Source organism: Vipera ursinii (genome assembly GCF_947247035.1).
Source record: "Vipera ursinii genome assembly, chromosome: 1".
Lineage (NCBI taxonomy): Eukaryota > Metazoa > Chordata > Lepidosauria > Squamata > Viperidae > Vipera > Vipera ursinii.
This window is the reverse complement of record NC_139512.1, coordinates 135,781,682-135,808,677: the sequence shown is the minus strand read 5'-3', so window position 1 is coordinate 135,808,677 and position 26,996 is coordinate 135,781,682. Positions and strand designations below refer to the sequence as shown.

At 38.1% G+C, this 26,996-nt stretch overlaps 1 protein-coding gene across 5 annotated transcripts in view; it reads right to left on the bottom strand.

The window, feature by feature from the left end:
- The window catches only part of MGAT5 (alpha-1,6-mannosylglycoprotein 6-beta-N-acetylglucosaminyltransferase), a 150,624-nt gene that overhangs the window by 18,286 nt on the left and 105,342 nt on the right, over positions 1 to 26,996 (bottom strand). For all 5 annotated transcript variants that reach the window (XM_083369345.1, XM_083369347.1, XM_083369346.1 and 2 more), the window contains exons 6-12: positions 16,601 to 16,672; positions 15,681 to 15,848; positions 12,058 to 12,227; positions 10,023 to 10,157; positions 6,416 to 6,549; positions 5,623 to 5,756; positions 1,026 to 1,175 (exon numbers count right to left, since the gene is read on the bottom strand). In XM_083369345.1, the coding sequence (XP_083225471.1) occupies positions 1,026 to 1,175; positions 5,623 to 5,756; positions 6,416 to 6,549; positions 10,023 to 10,157; positions 12,058 to 12,227; positions 15,681 to 15,848; positions 16,601 to 16,672 (963 nt within the window). The remainder of the gene's footprint in view (positions 1 to 1,025; positions 1,176 to 5,622; positions 5,757 to 6,415; positions 6,550 to 10,022; positions 10,158 to 12,057; positions 12,228 to 15,680; positions 15,849 to 16,600; positions 16,673 to 26,996) is intronic.

Sequence of the window (26,996 nt, the reverse complement as noted above, 5' to 3'; positions counted from 1 at the left end):
CCCTCCCTCATTCCCTTCCCCCCACTACCACTTTTTTAGGATGGTCGCGTACCACCTGCCAGGTGCCAATGTACAACAGGTGGTACCCGTATCACTGGTTGAAAAGCCCTGAACTAGGTGACAGGTCATCTGTCAACATGTCAATGGGGCATCATCTGTTAGCTGATAATACTCAACTTCAATTCCAACTCTGGAATCAATGCCTCTGGAATTAATAACCAATGATAACAATGTAGTCCAAGTGCCTAGAGGCTGTTTGGATTCTTTAAAGTCAAAACAAGGCATTTCAATGTTCTTAGCGCACTTTTAAAAAAAAGGTTGTATTTGTTTAAAAATACCAAGATTTGAGAAACTTACAACTTTCCTAAGCACAGAGTTAATTGTGAAGGCACCTGACTGAAAAGACAGTTGAATTGAGGATATATTTAGAATACTAGTACAGGGGTCCCCAACCCCTGGTCCGTGGACCAGTACCGGTCCGCGGCATGCCAGCAACCGGTCTGCACAAACAAGCAAAGCCCCATCTGCAAGATGCAGGCAGCACATAAAACCATGCACCCTCTGGTCCGCGGAAAAACCTCTCTCCACAGAACCAGGCCCTGGTACTCAAACGTTTGGGGACCTCTGTACTACATTACCTGATAGAATGAAAAAATGAAATACAACGGGGTTATTATGGAATAGGGTTTTGGATTTGATCCTCCAAAGATGCTTTGGATGTAAAGGCCCACAAATTAACATCTAACTGCAGAACTTTAAAGCAACCACATTTACCCGCTCCCTCTTCCAAGATCACACAGTATAGTCACAGAAAATGGCTATGTGATCCTGAGAAAAGTTGCTGGTCATTTAAAAAGTTGCAGACAGATGCTATGTTCACCCTTCTGTATATTAGAAAGAATCTTTTTGGAATTGAACATATGATTTAGCCAAGGAGGACAGAGTTCCAAACAGGGAAGAATAAAATAATTTAAAATAAGTTAGATCATACCCATTTAGACTTTGAAAAAAAATAGCTAACTTACTTTTGTTCCTCTCAGCAAGAATTGTAAATCTCGGCCACTGAGAATCCCATGGTTCTTAACATAGCTGGGCATGTGGACAGCGCTTGTGCCATGGACAGTTCCGTGAACTTCTGTATAGGTATGAATGACATCCAAGTAAGACTTTTTATCCTAGAAAGAAAGAAAGAAAAATGAATGCAAATCAGGTTGAAGAATTAACATAGAGCACCTGTGTGCAATTATTTGTTAAATTTAACTGTTACAGGTAGTGCTGCAAGAAAGAACTGTTTTTCAAAACTTGCGAAGTTAAACAAACATACAGTGTTAATTTCATGTCATTCTCCAATATAATTCCAGACGGGGAATATTCCTGTTCAGCAAATTTACAGCAAAGCTTTATTTAACCACTTAGCCAAGCACTAGGAAAAAAGTTGAGACATTTCAGATGCCTCTTGAAGTATAGGAAGAAGCACTGTATTCTATCTAGAAGACAACTCTTCTTGTAACATAGAGAAAAATGAAGCAAATTCTCTGTCCATGTGGACCAGCTGGGGAAAAATAACCACTGAACAAATGGAAGGATCATCGTTAAAAATTAAGATTTCAAGTCGTCTCATTATGTGCCGTGTGTGTGTGTGTATCCTCCAGAGTGATCAAATTGATTATTCTTTCAAAGAATGTTAATGATAGGATTGTCAACAGAACAAAATAAACCATTTTAGTTTCATCATAACTTAAAATGCACTTTGTCTTATATCTGTATTTTGAGGCGATAAAAGCTTTTGTTAAAACTTAAAAGATCCTTCAAGGAATTGTGACAATGGTCTTTTTTTTCATTCAGAGAAATGAAAATTTTGTTAGAATTAAGAAATCCCTATTCTTTATAACTGCACCGTTGACAATGCCTGAATCTTCTGGAGTACAATGGGCAAGTGCCCATAATTTATGTTTAAATGCCTCAAAAATGAAACAGATATTAAGTATAAAATGATCCTTAACAATAAAAGGTATTGTGACTTGGGAGCAAAAGTAAAATAATATAATTTTCAGCCTTAGCAGCTAAAACTATGTCCTGTTATTTATTAAAAAATACATGTGTTCAGATTATATACAAGTAAGTATCAAAAGCAGGTCTTTACTAGAACAACAAAACAATTTTGTCTACATTTTCCAGATCTGTTTTTGTGGGATCCTCTTTAAAAATCAATATATTTAATACTCAAATCCTTAATCATTTATATAACAATATACACTTTAATCTCCTCTTGGGCTACTTTATTTTTTACATAAGGAGGTTCTTAGGCATACTTTGGGCTGAGTTGCAAAATTCTGATTAATGGATGCTAGATAAATACTTGGTAGATTCAATATACCATAGTGTCCAGGTTTCATGTGAGGATACTGCAGAAGATAATTCCACACTTACAGAATACATTTCTGTACACTGCTCTGAAAATGTACAGGAGGAAACTGCAGGCAGATAATTTTATTTCTAAACCATAAAGCAATTTTAGAGTTCATTATATATGAATGCAGCAGAAGCTGAACATCATAATTATGGCATTCTCAGCATGTCCTCACAACATATCCAAAAATACCTACTGACCTAATGAAGCAATAGAACACAGACAAAGGAATAAATTAGTTGGGCTGATTATAACAACATAACATTCTTGATTTGATAATTCACTCTCATCCATCTTTAGCCTGCCTCATTTTCTATTCTAACCCATAAATTACAATTTTTCAATTCTGATGTATTTCACAGAAAAAATATGAATTAAGCTAAGATATCAGATTTGTAAATAGAGTAAGAGGAAAGAGCAGGGAATATGTCACTTATTCACAAACTGATATATCATAAATCACACTAGATTGCTTATTTCTGAATGGTGCCATATTTGAGGTCCATCAATGTTAAGTAAGCAACACTATGACTAAGTGAACCCCCCCAAAAACTGAATGTACTTAAGTTTCTTCAGTGAAGAATCAAATAATAAACCAAGGATTAAGGGAACTTGTCGATCGGAAGGTCGGCAGTTTGGCGGGTCGAATCCCGAGTGCCGCGTAGCAGAGTGAGCGCCTGTTACTCGTCCCAGCTTCTGCCCACCTAGCAGTTCGAAAGCACGTAAAAATGCAAGTAGAAAAATAGGGACCACTACGGTGGGAAGGTAACAGCGTTCCGTGCTAGTCATGCCGGCCACATGACCACGGAGACGTCCTCGGACAAGCGCTGGCTCTTCGGCTATGAAACGGAGATGAGCACCGGCCCCTAGAGTCGGAAACGACTAGCACGCATGTGCGGGGGAACCTTTACCTTTTAAGGAACTGGGGTCTTTTTTCACTACTGAAAATTAAAAAAAAACCCAGGAGCATAAGAAACTCTTTTGATACATGTTGATTAGAAACAGAGAATGAGCTAGTATATTCATAGAACAAAGTGAAATATCCCTACTTGCTTTGGTGCATGAGATTTAAAAAAAAACAGTTCTCCAACACTAAACACAGAGCAGCAGTGATTAGATCTACAGAACAGCAATGATTATATCTGCTTTATCAATTTTCTTGAGAACTATAATAAACTTCCGTTCACAAAAAACATCTTTGTTTATCATCATGTATGTAATTGTCATTATTTCATGGTTTATTTCCACCTTTACTTAAAAATGCCTCTTTATAAAACTTATTTAGTTGACCAAAGGCTAAAAGGGATTTTTAATTCTCTCTCCAAAGGCAATTTTAGCAGAAAAATATAATCCTGAGAATTTGGAAAGGGAATAATTGGAAATTCTGTTATCAGTAAATTGCAAAATCAGAATGGATTGACAAAGGCATGGATGAAACTTTTCCTTGTATATTTTTACCTTGTAAGCATGCTGTATTATTTATATGATTTACTTGGAAGTCAATTCTAAAAAAAACACCCAACAAACCAATCAGATCATTTTGTGTTTTCCCCAAAGGAAAGAAGTTTAAAAGGTAAGTTAGATTTTTTGGGAGGAAAAAAGGGGACAAGAACTTTAAATCATAATCATAATCCATTCTAAAAGTAAGGATACCATTCCAAAGTTCAATTCACCTTTGGCCTAGAGCAGGGGTGTCAAACTCAATTTCATTGAGGGCCACATCAGCATTGCGGTTGCCCTCAGGGGACCGGGTGGGCGTGGCCTACTGGGTGGGCATGGCTAGAGTGCATATGGCCTACTGGGTGGGCGTGGCCAGCTCTACATCGTTCGTATCAAGGGTGCCTATGGGGGCCTGGGCAGGAGTGGGACAGATCTGAGGGTCTCTGGCAGGAGGAGGGTCTCTGGGCCAGGGCCAAGGCAGTGGAGGCCGTTCCCTCACTGTTTCCAGGATGGCTTCGCGGGCCGCATGAAACCACTTCGCGGGCCGGATCCGGCCCCTGGGCCTTGTGTTTGACATGTCTGGCCTAGAGAGAACTTAACACTCTTGTCAGCCTTGTGACAGAGCTGGAATTGTCCAATACTGTAACTGTATATCCTCAATGGCTCTATAATTATTCTTACAGAGAATAATTCTTACAGAGTAAGACATACATGTCTAACGGTTGGTTGAAGATTAAATAAACATTATAAATGGCAGCATGTGAATTAAAATAGTTTCCTAACATTTAATGCAGCAAGATGAATAGAAAAATAAATTAATTATAGCTCTTAATAATATACTTTTTAAAACTTCATAAGGGGATAAGCTCAAGCCTAAATCCATTTCCGGCATTACTTTTCAAATCTGCTTATTTCTTTCTAGAGCAATACTATAGCTTCTGGAAAAATTATTTTCCAAGAATTAAATTAAAACAACAGAACTGATTTAACAGAAGAATGTTTTTTTTTACAACAGATACCTAATGTGAAACTTTCCATACTTACAGAATTGGAAGGAAATTATAGAAACTGAACTACAGTACATCTGGAGAATTGGTTAGGAAAGACTATTTTGCAAACTTTTAATAAAACCACGATTTTTTTTATGCTTTCCTCTTTGTTACAGAAATATGTTAGATTGATTTGGGGAGGAAAAATGAACAATTTTAAAACATCTAGCAATAAAATAAATAGTACTATCAACATTAAAGATCTTTTTGTACTTCATTAATTCTAGCAGCTACAAAAGCAAAATCAATAAATATACTCTACAGAATACTGAGCTGATTAAACTATCTTAATATATTTTCCCAAAATGTAATAGGGAAAAATTAGACAACATTTGGGAAGAAACTGCTAAACAGACGGGACACTGATAGATGGACATATATATGTTAGAGCCAATGGTCAATCTTCACAAACAAGGAACAAATATATAAAGCATAATGTGACTTAGTATTTATTTTTTTTTAGATATAAGCAACTGTAAATGTATGGGGTTTGCTTCCATTTATGTGTGTGTGTGTGTTATATACTTATGCATATATTAATAGTATGCTATAGTTTTAAATTCTGTGACTTGGCTTTGGACCATAAGTAAATAAATATAAAAAGATTTTAGATAAAAGAGCCAGTTTGGACAGAAAGCTCTTAAAAAGTATCAACAAATTAAAAGTCTTCAGGTTTGTGTTTTATGCTCAACCAAAACAAATTTGCTTAGCCTGGCAACTCACCTTCCAGAAGTTATCAACTTTTCCATAAACAAGTGATTGATCCTGCCTTTTAATGACATTGAAGTGTTTGATGTCACTGGAATTCAGATACTGCTCCACAACAAACCCAAGGAAACTGTTATCTGGAGTGTGAGCTGCAAATTAAACAACAAAAGTGTATTAGTGCATCATTCACTGTAACACTTGCAAAAAAAACAATTTACAGCCTGTAAATGTCTGGAAGTTGCATTGACACAAATCCAAATATGAATTAGTTTTAACTCCTGAGCTAAATCTTTAACAGGAAATACTTGTAAACCTATTGATCATTCTCTGATTTTTCTCTTATGCGTAAAGGATTTTTTTTCTTTCTTTCTTGTACTACATTTATTTTAAAGTCATAAGAAACTAATCTAACATTATTTAAAGCAACTTCCTTTTGGAAAAGAATACCAGGACAAAATGTCAAACTCCTTATTCTATAAGTTGCACTTGTTCAAATCCCTGAAAAAAGACTGCTGTACTGGTGCCATAAGTAATTCCTCTAAGTCTCCAACGACTGTGGAACTTGAGGAGCAGAAAGAATACCTGAATCAAGCAACAATGCATGAGTTGAATACGCTGTTAAGAAACACACAGAGCTAAATCAAACTTGTTTTTTTTATTTCTGGAAATATTTTAGAAACCAACTCTTCAGAGCTGAATTGATTATTATGGGAGACCCCATTTACTTTAAAAACACATTTTTTTTGCATTTTTAAAATTGCTAGGATTATCCTGACGCTGAGTTATATTATTGACAAGACTGACTTACGAAACATTGTGTAAAACTGCTGCGGATTCAGGTTCCACTTCCCCCATGGTGTTTTGTGGCCTTTAGACTGGGCATAGTGAGCATGATTAAATTCTGGTTCAGTGCCAAAGGAATCTAGCACCCGTAACATACACCTAGGAGGGAAAATAAAGCACAGTCGCAACAGAATGTATTAGAAACAGTATGTTATAAAAATGAAACACAGTGTAATTTGTGTTGGCACAATGCAGAAAAGCGCTGTGCGAACACAGCAAGGTGCTTGAACAAAATGGCAGGCACCTTGTGTGTTCTCTTAAGCTCCTTCTCCATTTGTGCCTTTTCCCCCAGCGTCAGCCTGGCAGAGTTGCCAATAAAGCCACAACCTTGCCAGAGGTGTGGGAAGAGACATGCGTTCTGGAGCTCTGCAGCCACCAGCACAGAGTACAGTAGCCAGGTTAATTTTTTCCTCAGAAGGAATGGATGGTCCGAAAGACAGGAAAAGGTAGACCTTGACTTATGACCATAATTGAGCCCGAAATTTCCCCTGCTAAGTTAAGACAGTTGTTTTGCTCCACTTTATGTTTCTTGCCACCATTTTTAAGTGAAACACTGCAGTTCTTAAGTTAGTGACACGACCGTTAAGTGAATCTGGCTTCCCCATTGACTTTGCTCAGAAGGTTGCAAAAGGGGATCAGACGATCCTGGGGTCACTACAACCGACATAAAATATATGCCAATAACCCAGCATCCGAAATTTTGATCACGTGACCACAGAGAGGCCGCAATGGTCCTAAGTGTGTGAAAAAACGTTCATAAGTCACTTTTTTCAATGCCACTGCAACTAAATGAATGGTTGGACTACCTATAAAGAGAATTGTTTTGTAAAGGACAAATACTTACTGACAATGAACCCAGGGAGCCCAATGGAAGCCCTTCAGTGAAATATAACTCCAATTTCCAAAATTTTCAGCTAATGCCCCAAATTTTCAGCTAATGAAAGCAGCAAATATACTGGCTGGGGACTTTAGAATTTGTGGACCCAGCCTTCCCAATGAGTGCTTAGTTAAAGAAGGCTGTTTCTGTCCATTACGGAGAATAAGATAAATGAGAAATCAGATAAACCAACGCAGATACTCGACTTGTGGCTTATGCTTTTAAAGAACTCCGTCCACTGCTTTTCATAAAAAAACATTTTAAGTAATAGACCTAGGTTTCACCCGAGTATCTGTAAAGGAAGCAGCTTCACAGAATAAAGCCATCTGTGTAGCTGAATATTCGAATCACAAGGATGCTTTTGTGTGCAAACAGCTGCTCATCCATAAAGATTCCTAGTTTAAGCTCAGCAAATATACATCAAGCACTGAGCCAGGTATGTAAACAGAGGCTTTCTTCTCTGTTCTGTCTCAAAATGCTCTGTGTGAAAGCTGCTTGTGAAGAGAGAGAGAGAGAGAGAGAGAGAGAGAGAGAGAGAGAGAGGGGGGGGGGGAGGGAGGGAGGGAGAGGGAGAGATGAAAATGTCAGGATCAAGAGTAAGTATGGAAAGTAGTAAAAAGTTACAGTTAATACTGGAGGCCCTCGACTTATACAGTCATGGCCGAAATTGTTGGCACCCCAGAAAGTTTTCAAGAAAATCAAGTATTTCTCACAGAAAAGTATTGCAGGAACACATGTTTTGCTATACACAGGTTTATTCCCTTTGTGTGTATTGGAACACAACAAAAAAAGGGAGGAAAAAAAGCAAATTGGACATAATGTCAAACAAAACTCCAAAAATGGGCTGGACAAAATTATTGGCACCCTTAACTTAATATTTGGTTGCACACCCTTTGGAAAAAATAACTGAAATCAGTCGCTTCCTATAACCATCAATAAGCTTCTTACACCTCTCACCCGGAATTTTGGTCTACTCTTCCTTTGCAAACTGCTCCAGGTCTCTCTTATTGGAAGGGCGCCTTTTCCCAACAGCAATTTTAAGATCTCTCCACAGGTGTTCAATGGGATTCAGATCTGGACTCATTGCTGGCCACTTCAGAACTCTCCAGCGCTTTCTTGCCATCCATTTCTGGGTGCTTTTTGACGTATGTTTGGGGTCATTGTCCTGCTGGAAGATCCAAGATCTCGGACGCAAACCCAGCTTTCTGACACCGGGCTCTACAGTGCGACCCAAAATCCTTTGGTAATCCTCAGATTTCATGATGCCTTGCACACATTCAAGGCAACCAGTGCCAGAGGCAGCAAAACAACCCCAAAACATCATTGAACCTCCACCATATTTCACTGTAGGTACTGTGTTCTTTTCTTTGTAGGCCTCATTTCGTTTTCAGTAAACAGCAGAATGATGTGCTTTACCAAAAAGCTCTATCTTGGTCTCATCTGTCCACAAGACATTTTCCCAGAAGGATTTTGGCTTACTCAAGTACATTTTGGCAAACTGTAATCCTGCTTTTTTATGTCTCTGTGTCAGCCGTGGGGTCCTCCTGGGTCTCCTGCCATAGCGTTTCATTTCATTTAAATGTCGACGGATAGTTCGCGCTGACACTGATGCTCCCTGAGCCTGCAGGACAGCTTGTATTCCTTTGGAACTTGTTTGGGGCTGCTTATCCACCATCCAGACTATCCTGCGTTGCAACCTTTCATCAATTTTTCTCTTCCGTCCACGACCAGGGAGATTCGCTACAGTGCCATGGGTTGCAAACTTCTTGATAATGTTGCACACTGTGGACAAAGGCAAATCTAGATCTCTGGAGATGGACTTGTAACCTTGAGATTGTTGATATTTGTCCACAATTTTGGTTCTCAAAATCCTCAGACAGTTCTCTTCTCCTCTTTCTGTTGTCCATGCTTCGTGTGGCACACACAGACACACAATGCAAAGACTAAGTGAACTTCTCTCCCTTTTATCTGCTTTCAGGTGTGATTTTTATATTGCCCACACCTTTTACTTGCCCCAGGTGAGTTTAAAGGAGCATCACATGCTCGAAACAATCTTATTTATCCACAATTTTGAAAGGGTGCCAATAATTTTGTGCAGCCCATTTTTGGAGTTTTGTTTGACATTATGTCCAATTTGCTTTTTTTCCTCCCTTTTTTGTTGTGTTCCAATACACACAAAGGGAATAAATCTGTGTATAGCAAAACATGTGTTCCTGCAATACTTTTCTGTGAGAAATACTTGATTTTCTTGAAAAGTTTCTGGGGTGCCAACAATTTCGGCCATGACTGTAAGTACAATCAAGCTCAAACTTTCTGTTGTTAAGCAAGACCACTGTGCGCTTTGCCCCATTTTATGACTTTTCTTGCCACAGTTTTTACGTGAATGACTACAGTTGTTATGTTAGTAACATGGTGGTTAAGTGAATCTGGCTTCCCCATTGACTTTGCTTGTCAGAAGGTCACAAAAGGCGGTGGCGTGACCCTGGGACACTGCAACCATCATAAATACATGCCAGATGCCAAGCACCTGAATTTTAATCACTTGACCAAGGGGATCCTGCCATGGTTGTTAAGTGTGAAAAAACGCTCGTAAGTCACTTTTTCCAGTGCCATTGTAACTTTGATCACTAAATGAATGGTTGTAAGTTGAGGACTACCTGTAGAGAGAATTGTTTTGTAAAGGACAAATACTTACTGATAATGAACCCAGGATGGCCCAAGAGTTTTCTTAAACTGAGTGAGCCCCACAATGTCGATATAAATAAGCTCCACCACTTTATCCCCCTGGGTAGGACAGCCAGATCTGTTACCAACTACCTTCTTCATAATCCTAGCCAAAAAGGAAAAAAAGAAGGGGGGAAAAAGAAGAGGAAAAATTAAGGAAAATTCCTTTTACAAGCCTTGACAAAACGGAGAAGTAAAGGCAAGATTCTTGAGGAGGAGCACTACATCTGAAGGTTAAGAAGTTTCAGGCATTTTCCTGAAGTAGTTAGTCTAATCCACAAAATTATCTGTTCTAAAACTGTAATGATTAATATATAAAATAATAAGACTCTCATACAAAAAATGTACAAGAGAGAAATTACGTTTTATAACCTGATAAGCAAAACACCCTGCTGGTACAACTCATTAGAGTTGTTTACATTTCATATATCCTGGATTTATTACTTTTGTAAACAACTCAAGGCGGCGATTATAACCCTGTGAGATGAGTTGAGCCAAGAGTGACTCGGCCTGACTAGTCTAAAGTCACTCAGCCGGCTTCCATGCCTCAGGCAGGACTAAAACTCATAATCTCCTTGCTGCTTGCCTACCTCCTTATTCCCTAGGCCAGGGGTAGGCAACCTCGGCTCTTTTATGACTCATGGACTTCAGCCTTGGTGGAGCAGTGGGCTAATGCCTCCTTAAAGTAACACCAGCTGCCTGCAATTAGTGCAGGTTCGAGTCCCACCAGGCTCAAGGTTGACTCAGCCTTCTATCCTTCCGAGGTAGGTAAAATGAGGACCCAGATTGTTGGGGGCAATAAGCTGACTTTGTAATAATGCCGCTTGGGGTGTGTGTGAAAGCCCTAATAAGCAGGCATATACATAGAATGAAGGCTACTGCTAAGCTTGTAAGCCGCCCTGAGTCTTCGGAGAAGGGCAGGATATAAATGGAATTAAAATAATTAAAATAAATAAATAAAAAACTCCCAGAATTCCTGAGCCAGCTGGCTCAGGAATTCTGGGAGTTGACGTCCATGAGTCATAAAAGAGCTGAGGTTGCCTACCCTGCCCTAGACCAAACATTTTTTTTATACAAGAAGAATGAATGTTTTAATTTTTCAAGTCAACATTGCAGACATTTGCTTTTATTACTCTTTCTATATCATCAAAGAAGGCCAGATTCTAGTGACAGCTATAGTCTTGTTTTGTAGGAAAGCAGGATATAACGCCTTTGGGGTTTGCTTTAATAGTGTGTGAATGGCTCAACAGTTCTGTGGCCTTATCAGTAATAGTCATTGATTTGTTGCTATTCAGCTGCTAAGTCATGTTTGATTCTTCATGACTCCATGGGTGACAGCGTGGCAGACATGTCTTCCAGAGTTTGCCCCAGTTCATGTTCATTGCCTTGATGACACCATCTAACCAGTGGCATTCCCTTTTCTTCTTACCTTCAATAATAGTCATTGATGTGACATAATAAATTTCTTCTATTAAACAGTCCCTACTGTGAAACAGGGCAATGCAACAAAATCTGTGTTCTCAAAGCCTTTCCAATGCAATATTCTAAATCGGTTAAATTTAGAAATTATGGATAATATGCAATAAGACTGTCAAAAAAGATCAAAATTGTAGCAAAAGAAGTATTTTCACCAAAATTACAGTCAATTTATCCATAACAAGTTTCTTATTAAGAAATAAAGTTCGTTTAAGAAAGAAAAAGCAACCAATTAAGCCCATTTAGTTTTTCGGCAGATGTCTAACACACCTGTAATGATAGGGAATAAAGCTGCATAGTCTGAATCATCTAGTATTCATTTAACCAAAACTCAGGAAGAAGCAGCTACAAAGTATACAAAGTGTATCTGTTTCATGATGCATATATTTAGCTTATGAAACTAATTTTTTCACTGTTTAGGGAATTTATCACTTTCATTTTCCCCTTCACAAAATTACAGCTGTACAACGAACACTCTGAGAAGAATGGCGTTGCTGCTGCGCTTTTAAAGTGGATTATAATCTCCTTACTCCTTGAGTTCTGCCAGGGAAGCTGAAATCCTTATGTCATGGCCCAGTAAATAGAGAGATGTAATTAAATCACTCCACTGGACTAGTTCGCCAAGCGGGCCACCACTGAAGGCATTTTCTGCAATCTTGAATCCAGATTCTTTTGTGAGGAGTCCCAGATGAACAAGGACCTGTGAAAGGAAGAGGGACAATGAGGAACAATTTCAGCACCAACTGTTGACAATTTCTAGTATGAATTTCCTTATTTTAGTATGCATATAGATAATTTAATGACTCTACCCTAGAACTTTGGCCAGTGACAAAACTATATATACTGTATTTTCTGGCGTATAAGACTACTTTTTAACCCATGAAAATCTTCTCAAAAGTCAGGGGTCGTCTTATACGCCAGGTGCTGAAAATTTAGGGACAGGGCTGGCTGGAAAACCTGGAGCGGATCTCCCATTTAGTCTGCGCAGGGAAAGCGGGACCAATTGGAGAAGAAGCTGCAGTCTGTGATTTTTTACACGGTTTATAGGGTTTCCTGCCTTAGCAGGGGGTTGGACTAGATGACCTCCAAGGTCCCCTCCAACTACTTCTTCTTCTTCTTCTTCTTCTTCTTCTTCTTCTTCTTCTTCTTCTTCTTCTTCTTCTTCTTCTTCTTCTTATTATTATTATTATTATTATTATTATTATTATTATTATTATTATTTAATGCACTTGCACTGTTTTATGTTTACATGTTTGATGACAAACAGCCTTATGTTTATAAGTGACAGTTTTCCTACTAAGCACCTGCATGTCATAAGCATTTGAATTAAAATTACCATATTAAAATCAAATCTGATGTTTTTAAATTTTTATTTAGTGTGCGTTGGAAGAGGGGTAGTCTTATACGGCGAGTATGGCCCAAACCCTATAATTTAACAGGAAATGTAGGGGGTCGTCTTATACGCCCAGTCGTCTTATACGCCGGAAAATACGGTATTTTCCTTCAATTCCACTACAGGTAGTCCTCACCCATTTGTTTAGTGACTGATCAAAGTTACAATGGCATGGAAAAAAGTAACTTATCCCCATTTTTCACATGACTGTCTCCCCATGGACACACAATCAAACTTTGGATGCTTGGCCACTGATTCATACTTATGACCGTGGCATTGCCCCAGAGTCAGGTGATCTCACCCTTTGTGACCTTCTGACAAGCAAAGTCAATGGGGAAGGCAGTTTCACTTAACATCCGTGTTACTAACTTAACAACTGCAGGGATCCACTTAACAGCTGTGGCAAGAAAGGTAGTAAAATGGGACAAATTCCACAACAACTGTCTTGCTTAGCAACATAAATTTTGAGGCCAATTTTGGTTGTAAGTTGAGAACTACCTGTACAAAAGGACTAATGTTAATATTTTATATGTTTAAGTTTTCATTATTGCTTTCCATCTTAAGCATTACCATGTGACATCACACACAGGATCCAATTTCCCAACCATTTTCCCAAATGTTGTTCTACAACTATGTTGGCTGAAAACATTAAAGATTATAGCTCCATATTTATGAATATATAAATTTATTCATTCATTATTAGGTGCACTTCAATCAATCAAATGTAAGTGTTTCACAAGGAAAACAAAGAACATAAAACACTCCCTCTCCCCCCACCCCCTTTCATTCAATCATGTTCAATCCTTGGAAACTGTCTAGACAAGTCCCTGCAGTTTTCTTGGCAAGATTTTTTTTAGTTTTGCTGTTGCTTCCTTCTTATGTCTCAGAGAAAGTGACTGGCCAAGATAACCAGCTAGCTTCGTCCATAAGGTGGACTAGAACTCACAGTCTCCTGGTTTCTAGCCTGATGCCTTAACCACTACATTAAACTGGTACTCTTAAATAATACGACTACGAATATGTAAATATCATAATATAAATTTAAAAAGTAGTCCAATCATCTGGACTATTCATCAGCTTTCATAAAACTAAAAAATTAGCATTAGCCATTTTAGTTTTTCACACCCATTCAATCCTGGAATGCCCATTTAAATGATCATTTCTGGCAGTTTTATTAATGAAGATGCTTCCTATTTATTTTTCATATTTCTAAGGATATCCAGTTCTGCAGCAGAAAAGCTTTAGCCACAAATATTTTTTCTCCAAATCAGTTCTTTCTGCTCCTCAAGGCGGTTTATTCTTTACTGACTCAAACTGGGTAGGCAGATTTTAATCGAAGCTAATGATCTCATAGAGACCCAGGCCCTATGGCATGTAAAACCTAAATAAGTTATTACCCCCACCTTTAATTGCATCCAGAAACAAACTGGTAACCAATTCAGTTTTTGCAGTGCAGGCTTTACAAGTGAACACTTCAACATTGTCAGTACACAAACTGCTACATTCAGTACCGGTTGAAGTTTGTGGGTGGTCTTCAAAGACAGTTCCATGTTGATAAAATTACAATAAACAGCACCCGTGCACACATACAGACGAAACCACCAGGAAAATCCAGAGCTGTAATTAACCAGACAACCCATAATCCACTGGGTCTTCATCTCAGGGATATTTCCACATATAAAGAATGGAGCAGAATCGCCACATGTTGGCAACAAAAGCAGTGAGAATGGGAGCAACTTCCAGCTTTCTGCCAGCTTCCCCACTGAGTTTGCCTGTGGAAAACTGGCAAGAAACTTCACAAATCTTCCTTCCTTCCTTCCTCCCTCCCTCCGCCATGGATCAGAAAAAGTGTTATCAGCCAGGAAAGGCGTATGAGAGAGGCCACTTTGGTTGGGGTGGACATGTGAGGATGCTGCCGTCAGGTGCACAAGAGGTGCCATGCGGTCTGTGGAGGATCTGCAGGGGGCAGCATGGTTTGGGTGCATTAGACTGCAAAGACAGATGTCACATGGGCTGGGGAGAGTGCATGGGGTACAGCATGGGGTGGAACGAGTCTGCGTGGGTGCACGAGAAGGGCCACATCGGTCAGGGAAGGCTCCTGAAAGATGTTGACATGAGTTGGGTGGCCAAGTCTGGAAGGCAGCATGGTGATGCTGAGGTGCCATGTGGCTCAGGGAGGGTGTGCAGGAGGCAGCACAGGTTAGGAAGGATGTGCGGAGGGGGGAGCAGGGAGCATAAGAGATGCAGCTTGGGTCAGAATAATTGCATGGGAGGTGGCTGGGGTCAAAGAGGACGCAGGCGGGAGTGTGGGCAAGAAAAGGTATGTTGAGGTTCCTTTGTTCCTCCCCTTTTCCTTCTCAGCAAGCAGGGAAATAGCTGCTGATGGGTGGGAAAGAAAGGGAAGGACTGTGCGAGTGTCCATCTTAAAGGTATCAGGAAATGGTGAAAATGAGGTCATATGACCGTACTGTGATAGGGCCACTGAAATGGCAACAGCCCACAGAACTGAAGCAGCAACTACTTTCTCAAATTTCAGTCCCTCGGGTGTAAAGGGCCCCAACTTTCTGTAAGTTAGACCAAGTTATACCCTATGATGCATCATTTTGCCTAATTGGAGGCTACAAAGTATCAAACAGACAGAGAGTTTGTTATCTCATCAAAAGAACCAGAGCTCCAGTCAAGGGACTTCCCTTCCCTGAAGTTGCAATGTGCTTTTCAAGTTTAAACAATGTAAAAATATATTTTATGTAGTGAGCTCACTTTTTTTCGTTTTCTCTTCTCCAAGTTTTGCTTCTCAGCAAGTGATTTTATTGCTTCTATCCAAGTGTCAGCCATCCTTTTTATTCGCAGCACCATCCACCGGAATTCTTCATGTCTCGACATTATTTTGTACAGCAAATCAAAATTGGTTCTGATTTCAGCCTTCAACTAAATAATACATTTTAAAAATCAGTGGTAAGGCAAAATCAAAATTTCCTATGCGTATTTGTGAAGGCGAGAGGTTGCTGTTTCATTTTCATTAAAGGGACATACAGATGTTTCAAAATTCAAAAGTATAAAGCAGAAATTTAACACTAAAACAAATAGAAATTAATGTTAAAAATATTTGCAATACTCATGGGTGTCAGAAAATCTACCTGGATTCCTAAATGAAATGTGAAATCTCTCAACATTTCACATGTAAATACCAATATAAGATCTTTCTGAAATCTAGCAATGGCACTTGGGAACACAAAAGTTGCTGATCCTTGAAAAATCCTGATTTATCTTATTTGGCTCCCTCACTTATAAAAATTATCAAAATTCTAGTGAAGATATGTCACATCCAAACACAGTTCACAGTTCACCAAATAAAGATTCTGAACTTAAATCTTAAATACCTTTTGCAAATTCAGTAAATCCAGTCATCACAAAATGAGCCATGAGTATAAATATTTGCTGAATGGTTAATTTTTTTTAACCTTTTCCCTCAAAACTTATTTCCCACATACTATTTTCCAGCAGAGTAAGGGGGAGAGGGGGGATGATAGGGCAGATCATTATCAGAATACCAGATGTTAGGGTGGACTAACTCTTTGTGTTAGTATCTATACTACTTTTCTTAGTGGAAACATTGAGAAATCTATTTTGTAAAAACTAAAACAATGCCAAAGCCAATTTTAAATGTGAGTAAGACTTACCATTGTCTTCTGATCCATTTCTTCATTGGGATTTTTTGCTCTCCAGGGTAAACGAGGACACCAATTTTCAACCTGCAAAAACGTTAGGTTCAGCTTTAGAATCCAGTAAAATGACCAACAGTGTAGTTTGTTAATGCAATTCCATCCTCATTTAATAGCACATATAACAGAACAAGTTCAGCAGGTGAAATAAATGTTTTTAGCAAGATAGCAAAAACAGCAATGAAGTTCAAAAGATACAGGAAATAGCTTCACTTCTAAAGGTTTCTTCTGTCCTTCAATAAACTGGTTATCTTTTAGAAGGAGCTCATATAAGTAGGGCTTTTTTGTCATAGAATGACACCCTTTTTCGATGGATTTTCCAGAGTTGCGTTCTTTTCCTATTGTTTCCCTTCCTATCCTTGTTTGTTTTTGAAAATGTCCCGATGGCGAAGCCATAAGGCGCCAGAGCACCGCAGCCAGAGCGTGGCTTGATTGTCGGGGTCGGAGCATGTGGTGTGGAAGCCGATGGTGGCAGTGGGAGATACATAAACATGGAGGCCATCTTTCACAAGAGGGTGAGTGAGCCTTTTGCTTTCCCTTACAGAAGGTGGAGTGTGAGGTTAAAAAGAGGCAAAGCAAGAGGAAAGAAAGGTGACTGGTGTGGAAGCTTGCCCAATGGCGAAACTTTGCTGTTTCGGTTCCTTGGGTAGTTCAAAGGCTGGGATGTCTACGAAAATCTCTTTTTAATCTTTTATACTTTATATTCAAACTGCAGAGGGGAAGAATAAGAATAAAGCCAAGGTCTTGTGATTTGGAGGTATTATTATTATTAATAATATATATTAATTACGTAGTGGTCAGAAGTAAAGGTAGACCTACAATCTGAGGTTTAATCAGATCTATTTATTAAAGTGGGTTTAACTTAAAGGTAAATTAAAAGTAATCTGTTCACTGACAAAGTTTCAACTTTAATTTGTTTCAAGTCAATATCCATAAACTCCAAATGTAAATTTTTCCACCTTGTTTGACAACGTCTTAAAAATAATTCAATCTTTTACAAGCAACAAAATTTTGTTTTATTGGGCCAATTTCATTCCACATAGAAAGCTGACATTTCTACTGATTAAACTAAATAACAACAACAACAACAACAACAACAACAACAACAACAATAATAATAATAATAATAATAATAATAATAATAATAATAATAATAATAATAATAATAATAATAATTTGGAAGGGACCTTGGAGGTCATCTAGTCCAACCCCCGGCTTGGGCAGGAAACCCTATACCATTTCAGACAAATGGCTGGCCAGTCTCTTCTTAAAAACTTCCAGTGTTGGAGCATTCACCACTTCTGGAGGCAGGTTGTTCCACTGGTTAATTGTTCTAACTGTCAGGAAGTTTCTCCTTAGTTCTAGGTTGCTTCTCTAGGTTGCTAATGGTAAATGTCCCAAAAGATTAATAAAATGTCTTCTTGTAATTTAAAGCCACACAGTGCATGGTAACATTAATAGTATTAACTTACCTTGAACAAAATCTTAGTCTTTCAGATACACTAAAAATTGATGGGTTTTTTTTCCAACTACAAAGGTAAAACTTGTAGGGTAGGCAAGGCAGGTTATATGATGTGTGTGAGTTCCGGCACTTTTTTTTTAACCAAACCCCCCCCCCCCACTGCATATAAGTAACATTTGTTACTTAACATCTTATAAGGGTGAAAAATATATCCCCAAATATTTAGTCCTTCTAGCAATTCCAATTCCCATAATCCTTATTACATTATTATCTCCTGCAGTTATGCAACTAAATCTTCAGGCTTGATTCATTCGTCCAAAAGCAGCACACCTCTTCCAATTTCTGGCCTTCTCCAGTGATGCTGAGATTTGACCCACTCCTGTAGCTTTCACATCTGTCTTCAGCATTTTGTAGATTCTCTCTGGAACGTTGAGACTCTCTCTCACCTTTTTTCTTTGTAGATTCCAAAAATGGTATGAGGACTGCTTTTAAAACATTACTGTAGAAATCACGTGCCTGAATCACTGTGGTAAAACAATGCCTCGTACCTTCATAGGTCGCCACCATACCCACTGGTATCTGCCATCTAAACTTGATATCACGTCGTCTCAATTCTTGTGTCAAAAACGCAAATTCCTTCCTTTTTCTTAAAATTCTTGCAGGGATCTCTTTTAAAATCAGAACTTTTTGCTCAGCAATTACAAAATCAATATTGTAGGAGGCCTGGATAACTTCATTTCTAATCATTCTCTTTGTAAAATAAACCACCACATCTCTGGGTAATTTCCTTTGTCTTGCAATCCACGAATTAACACGGAAGATTTTATCTATATCTTCCATTATTTCATCTGCTGGTCGCCCCAACACCTCTTCCAAAGCCTCAGAGACCATTTTCTTCAATTTTTCCTTAGGATTTTCTTTTAGGCCTCTAATCCTTAAAGGAAACTCCATCTGATAATACTGTGTCGAAATCAAATCATAATCAATTTTCTCTACCACATTTTCAGTTTCTGTCATTTTGGCTTCCAATCTAATATCATTTTGAGCAAGATCTTCCACTCTTTCATCCAAATTCTCAATGCATTTAACCATGCCTTGCATTGCAGATGTGATGTCTGCTCTCATTTCTGTTAATTTCTCTGTAAACTTCTCCTCCAACTTTTTCTCCATTATCTCAACAAATTGTTGCATTTGCTTTTCCATAGTCTCTTGCAGCAGATTCTACAAATCTTGTACTGTAAAAGCTGATGCAGATACAGGTGCAGGGGACAATAAAGTTTTCAACGAAGACTGCTGCACCAAAGCAGGAACTTTAGAAGATATAGCCGCCATTTTCACCCACTATTGTTAGCTACGCTCAGTAAAGTCCATTGAGTTAAAGATCAAAACACCATCTTCGCCAAAATCTCCTGCATCGCTCTGCCTGCGTCCTCGTTCTCAAAAGCTCTTCCTTGCTAGCAGGGATGGTTGCGAACGCCCTGTTCTGCTCCAAAAAACCCAGAGCAGAGGTGCCTCGCAGTCCGGAGCATGCCCAGGCTTCGGGGGGGGGGGCTCAATCCTTCAGCTGCCAAAACTTTAAGTTCTGGCGGCCCTGGAGAGCTCTACCCCTACCTGGGCGCTCACCCCCTCCTCTTCTCCTGAGGTGGGGGCTTCCGAGCTGCCGAAAAAGCTGATCGGCGCTGTTTTCGGCGGCTCTACGGAGCCGCGAGGCTGACAGCCGAAGAATGGCTGCCTCCGGCGACGCCTTGCCATCCGGAAGTGGTTACTTAACATCTTGAGAACAATTGTTCTCAAGACCTGGAAAGACTCCTATCAAAATATTCACTTAGCCTGGAAGACAGAACAGACCAGGTTTCCCAGATCAGCTGCTCTTTAAATATTAGGGGGGAAAAAGCTCTAAATTCCCAGCCAAAATATCCAACAGCCCCAAATTGGGGAAGTTCATTCCAGGCCACTATACATTTTAGAGATGAAGATAATGCATTTCACAAAATGCATCACAGATAAGATTTTTTGTCTGGCAGGCTAAACTGGAGCCAATTAAACAAGCATATAAGAACCCAGGAAATTCTGATAAGGAATTTTATTGAAAGAAAAGAAAGGAAGCCATTATGAAAAAATTCCAGTGACTTGCATGCATCTAATATAAGTTTTATAAAAAGTGACAGCGAAGTTCCATTTTCCCATTCTTTGTGCTGCCTGAATTTTGCAGTAGGCTGACTTGCCCCCTTTTTTGGGAGGGGCGGCTTGTTTTTAATCTTTGTCGTGTTACAATAACAGCTAGATGTGATACTGAGTTAACTTCTTTGAGTACATGAGAACTCACCCTCATGTAGTTTCAAATGCTTTGGGGCTGGGTATTCAAATTCAAAGACTGGCTGCTGGCTTTGTTATCAAATAATGCCTAAAATGCTATCCACAAAATGAAACTATACACCAAGAGCTAAGGATTTCCAAATATACATCCAAATATAAATTGTTTACTATGCAGTAAGAAATCATTAGAAGAGAATCTAATTCCTGATAGAACAACCAACGAACTATTGGGAAATAAATGTTATATTTAAACAATGTTCTTGTTCACTATTAATGTTCACCTTCTCAATATTCACATGCTAGAGGAAAACATACAGTCTTTGGGCTATGTGGAAAAAGCCCATTCAAAACATGGTTTAGAACTGGAAAGGCTCAGTGATGTAATATTGTATATTGTCCTTCTTTCCATTCAATTATTTCAATATTTGGGTTTGCTTTCAGTCATAAAATATTTGAATTCAAAAGAGAGAGAAAAAGTGACATATAAGAGGAATAAGTGTGTGTGACAGAGAATAATGAATATTCATTCTGCCTGTGGTCGTCTGAGGCTTTAAAAGGCCTTGTGTAAAAATTATTTCAGCTTATTTCAATATAAATTGCCATGCAGACCAATATTAATATCACATATTTCTTTATTGGACTGTGGTTTTATTCCTAGAAAAAAAAGTAATTTCCTTTGGTCTTTTTAATCTCGATATAACCCCCCCCCCAGAAAATAATGCATTCAAAATTAAAAACCAAAGAAGTAGGTGAATATATATGCTGCAAAAGGATAAACCAATTTTGCTAACTGGAAATAAAGTACAGGGATGGCAGAGTGCTGAAATGGAAGATATCTAATCATCTATGGACGGCTGTGGGAAAACTAAAGAAAGCCATTCCAGATTAAATGAAGGATTACTTTAAGTTCACATGCTTTCTATTTCTGTTTTTTTTCCAAGAATTTTTTTTTTGCTTATCAAGCATATCCTTGGATTGAGCAGTGTCTGCACTGGTAATGTTGAACAAAGATTGAATAAAGGAAAATGTTCTGACATGTAAAAAATGATAGCTAAAGTGTTCTGGAGATTAAGCCCACAAGCAACAGAAAACTGAGAAACTTTGGGAAGGAACTGATCTGGTAACTTGGAACAAAGCCAGTATTAAAATTTCTCATATAACATTACTTTGTGGATAATATCCAAATCCCGCATATTTTATTAGAATTAATTAATCATCAATATTGTCCGGTTAGTTAGAGCTATTTCCACGATGAAACAAATAAGAGCAAAAAAAATCTCCATTAAGGACGATTGTTGATCAATTGTAACAGCATGTTTGCTTTTGAACTGTTCAAATTTAAATAATTATTCTCACGAAAGAATATTCAGTTATTAAAATGTTATAATGGGATTGTGCTTACTTGCACAGATACAACTCCTTGAGTCATATAGAACTTTATTCTGATGTAGATAAACTGAACGTATAACCTTCACACCAGATCCAGCTCTTCTGTTAGAGAAACTTAAGTAGGCACAGCAACAGCACAGAAGACATATAATTAAGTTAATGTTACAATTAAATATTGTTTGTTTTCAATTTGTTAAAGGAAAAGCTACAGGAGATCAGCACAGCATCCCTATCTTTGGGGGATTTCCACTAGTGATGAAGTTAAAAAAATATTAATATTAGATTTTTCCCCCTTCAAAAACTAATTTCTTACTATTAAAATTTCTAGTTTGATTCGTTTCTATTTCTCCCAAACTACTATAAACATAGCCACAAGTTAGCATTCAGCTTTCAGCCATATCATAATGTGTTAATTCTCCACCACTGTCCATTTTAGTGAATAGTCATATAAAATGTCAGTTTCAAGTGACTCAGACTAATTCATATATCCACACTGTTGTATTGGATACAAGAACTTCCTTTTGTGCTTGCAATCACTAATACCATAGTTTTCATCTATAGATGCTTACCATAAAGTACAAATGAAAGGTTAAGTATGTTTGCTGAATAATTTGTGGTCAATATTATGATGGCATTTCCTTGTAGCGGAAGTGTCAATCTTTACCAGGTGACCCAGTACTTTTGAACAATAAGGAAATGTACTAGCCCTTTGTAATTCAAGAGATGGCTTTTAGCCAGAACGTCAGTCATCCAATATTCTAGCTTGTACCGTAGGTTTCAAAAAGAAAAGAAAAAATAGGCAGCCTTTCAAAATTGTTAGTTCTTATTCATAACCACACTAGCAGTGAAGCACAAAGCTCTGCTAAAAAAAGAAAAGAAAAACTAAATTTTACAAGAAAGGAGATTATGAAAAATGATGCCCCAATGGGATTAAATGCCCCATATATTTATATACATATATATCTAAGCCTTACCAAAAATAACATGATTTTTACAAAGTTTAAGTATGAAATGGCAAGTTAAGCCTATGCGTCCTAATGGATGAATGAGAATATATACTAAAATATTTATTCATCTATTAAAATAATGTAGTACAAATAAATGTGTACTTTCTTCTTACAAAAATTATATCTTGGAAGGGTATCTACATATTTTTAAAATTCCAAATAAGCCAAACAGCTCAACAGCATAATGCCAGAAGACAGCACCTGAACAAATGAAGTAGTACAGCTTGATATGGGTTTTGTAAGGGACCTATGAAATTAATGCAGGTATTATTAGTCACTTAGAAGCATATCTGTACATGGCAATGTGAAAACATGAGAGGTTATTTTATCATGCTTGGTGCGTAAAATAATACAAAGAATTCTAAAGATTACTATTAATCTGAAACCAGAACTTTTCTTCCTGGGATTAACAGACAGACAATTGTAATAAATTATGGCAGATTGTAACTGTAAAGCCACTCCTTTATATTTTTTTCCCATTTCTCTTTCGTTTTTTGTCTTTATTTAATTCTTACTTACTTTTAATTTTCCTTTCCATTTGTATTTATTCAGTTAAAACTTCCTTTAATAAAAATTAATTTGGAAAAGAACTGCATCCATACATAATGTTGAACTAGGTTTTTAGCATTTTCTATGAACTTTATCTGATAGGAAGCTAACATCCAATAAAAGGTACACAGGACAAAATGCAGCATAACTGATGACAATTTAATTGGCCGTTTCTGTCCAACGTCTAATTAGTTTTATTCTATCAGAGCTTATAGTAAAGTAGGCTACATGTCAAACAAGTGATAGTTTGTAACACTAGCTAATTATTTGGCCATTTTCATTATTCTCTGTTACTATTACAATTGTTAAGGGGCCAATAACCAAAGTTCTCAATATAGACTATCAATCTATTAAAATAAAAATTCAAACAATAATACCACACATTATAAAACATAAAAGTGATTATTGCATATTGTTTGTACATTTAAAATAAAGTCTATCTGTAAAAATTACAAAAATACTTAGAGAAGAACGCCTGGCATGGCCTCAAAATCACATTAATATGGGCATTATTTATGATATCCTACAGCAAATAGAGTAGCCCTCAACCTATGACAACTGAGCCCAAAATTTTTGTTGCTAAATTTGTTAAGTGAATTTTGCTCCATTTTACGACCTTTCTTGCGACAGTTGTTAAGTGAATCACTACAGTTAAGTGAATCTGGTTAACCCACTGACTTTCCTTGTCAGAAGATCCCAAAAGGTGATCACATGACCCCGGGACACTACAATGGTGATAAATGTGACTCAGTTCCCAAGCTTCTGAATTTTGATCATGCGACCATGGGGATGCTGCAACTGTCATAAGTGTGAAAAATGGTTGTAAGTCAATTTTTTCATTGCTGCAGTAACTTTGAACGGTCACTAAATGAACTGTTGTAAGTCGAGGACTATCTGTACCCACAAGTGTAGTCTGAGAATTATGAGTGCTCCCCCACTTTGTACTCACGCATCTAATTTTACTTTTAATGCAAATGCCCAGAGGTAGGGCTTCAAGGATGACCATTGTGTCCAGGCAAATATAGGCAGAGATATTCCTGGAGATTAACTTTATTTACACTCCTTTCTCAAAGCAAATCCAACAGATTGGAATTATGATATAAACCTATTTTATAATATGTTTGCAGTTAATCAAAAGTAATATTTTAATTTTTCCATGCCAAACTTAGGAGGATCTAGATCAGACATGTCAAACACAAGGCCTGGGGGCCGGATCCGGCCCGCGAAGTGGTTTCATGTGACCCGCAAAGCCATCCTGGAAACAGTGAGGGAACGGCCCCCACCCACTGCCTTGGCCCTGGCCCAGAGACCCTCCTTCTGCCAGAGACCCTCAGATCTGTCCCACTCCTGCCCAGGCCCCCATAGGCATCCTTGATGCGTACGATGTAGAGCTGGCCACGCCCACCCAGTAGGCCATATGCACTCTAGCCACGCCCACCCAGTAGGCCACGCCGACCCTGGCCATACCTACCCGGCCCCCTGAGGGCAACCGCAATGCTGATGCGGCCCTCAATGAAATTGAGTTTGACACCCCTGATCTAGACTGACTGATCTAAAAAAAAAACCCTTTCAATCACAGTTATATCACACTTCTCATTTTGGTGAAAGAGGTTTATTGTATTCTCTATAATATGCTTATGTTATAAAAAGATATTGATAACAACATTTACAATTACATGCCAGGAATAGTTTTTAATGTGAGGGAGATATTAACAAGCTAACTTCTTATCTTTTCAAGGCTGACGCAAAACATACAAAAATAAAGTAACTAAAGAGCTACACATAGTCATGACATACAATATTCTGTGTCATCTACAATCAAGGCTGATGATTTATCAGCAGATAAAAAGTATTAAACGAACAAGTGTTCACTCAGCACAACACAACACACTATTTCTAACATAGGTTTGCATGAAAAAAATCAAGAAAGCAAACCATTGTTAATCTTCAATAAAACACAAAGAGTGGCATATTGAATGGTACCAAAATAGCAACACTCACAAACCCAAGTGCTGAATAATATTCAGACTAACAAGCAAGTTGCACTTACATGCTAATAAAATAATTCTAATGATTATAGTCAAGACTTCAACCATTTGTGAAAGGAAAAGTACCAAAGGTACGGATTTAGTTACAGAAGAAGCAAAGGCACTTGATCACCCCAGAGATATTAAATGAAAAAGGCAAGACAGTTTCACACAAAAGCATTTTTCCCCTTTTTCAATTATACTAAGACTTTTTCCTGCAGAGGCAACAAATCAGGCTATCCTTGTTAAACATGTGTATACCACCTATATAATGAAGAATTATATGTGGACCAAAAAACAATAATTGAAAGGGATTATGGAGCAACTAAATGGTTCAAAAATAGGAAAGAACCATGGTAATGTGTCAACCTAACTATTTCATTTACATACAGAAATATCATGAGAAATGCTGGATTAAAAGAAGTAGAAGTTGGAATTAAACAAGTGTGAAGAAATATCAAAAATTGGGACAAAATGGTTGGGATAAAAATCTTTTTTAAAAAACAGGGAATTCTCCAGAGTAATATGTTCCAGATATTGTATCCCATTATTTAGGGAAAGCTATAAAATTTCTGAAAGTTTAGCAGCAAGAAAAAAAACAAACACCTTTCTACCTTAAAATTTAGAAGGAAATGGAGGGGTTTTTTAAAACCACTTTTGCTCATTCATTTAATTGTGGGGGAGGAATAAAAATGGTTTGGGGAAAAAAAACCTTCTTTCAGACACTTTACTGCTTCTCCTGGCTTCAGATCCCTACAGAGTGGAGAGTGACAAAAGGTAAGGAAAAATGACCTTGCCCCCACTAAAAAAATCTCAACACATGAAGCAACATAGAAGAAGAAGGCACAAGCCATTCAGCATACTATCAATTATTTATCACTCATCATGCATAATTAGGTCAATTCACAGCCAACTATGTGGAATCTCTGAACCATTGCAGTATCCAGATAATAACTGCAGTTGCTCAAAACATTTATATAAAAAACTATACATTGCAATAAACAGATCTAAACTCCAGTGCTTACAATAAACAATGATCACTGTAAGACTTTTTATTGATAAAACAGTTATCTCTGTCAGGCCCCTGTAAACCAGGAATGACACATGGAGTTACTTCTGAGTAGTTTCTTTATTGCTGTTCACGTAGAATCTTGCTGGCTTAAAATAACTATCTGTAAGGTGAAGGTAAAGGTTCCCCTGCACATGTGTGCTAGTCGTTTCCAACTCTAGGGGCCGGTGCTCATCTCCATTTCAAAGCCGAGGACGTCTCCGTGGTCATGTGGCTGGCATGACTAGATGCCAGAGGCGCACGGAAGGCTGTTACCTTCCCACCGTAGCGGTCCCTGTTTTTCTACTTGCATTTTTACGTGCTTTCGAACTGCTAGGTTGGCAGAAGCTGGGATGAGTAACAGGCGCTCACTCTGTTACGCGGCACTCGGGATTTGACCCGCCAAACTGCCAACCTTCTGATCGACAAGCTCAGCGTCCTAACCCACTGAGCCACCGCATCTCCTTAACTATCTGTATAACTATAGATATACCCTGTGAACTGCTAGGAAGAATCAATTTTTACCTCTTCCTATTCCAAAGCTCTGCTGCCTCTT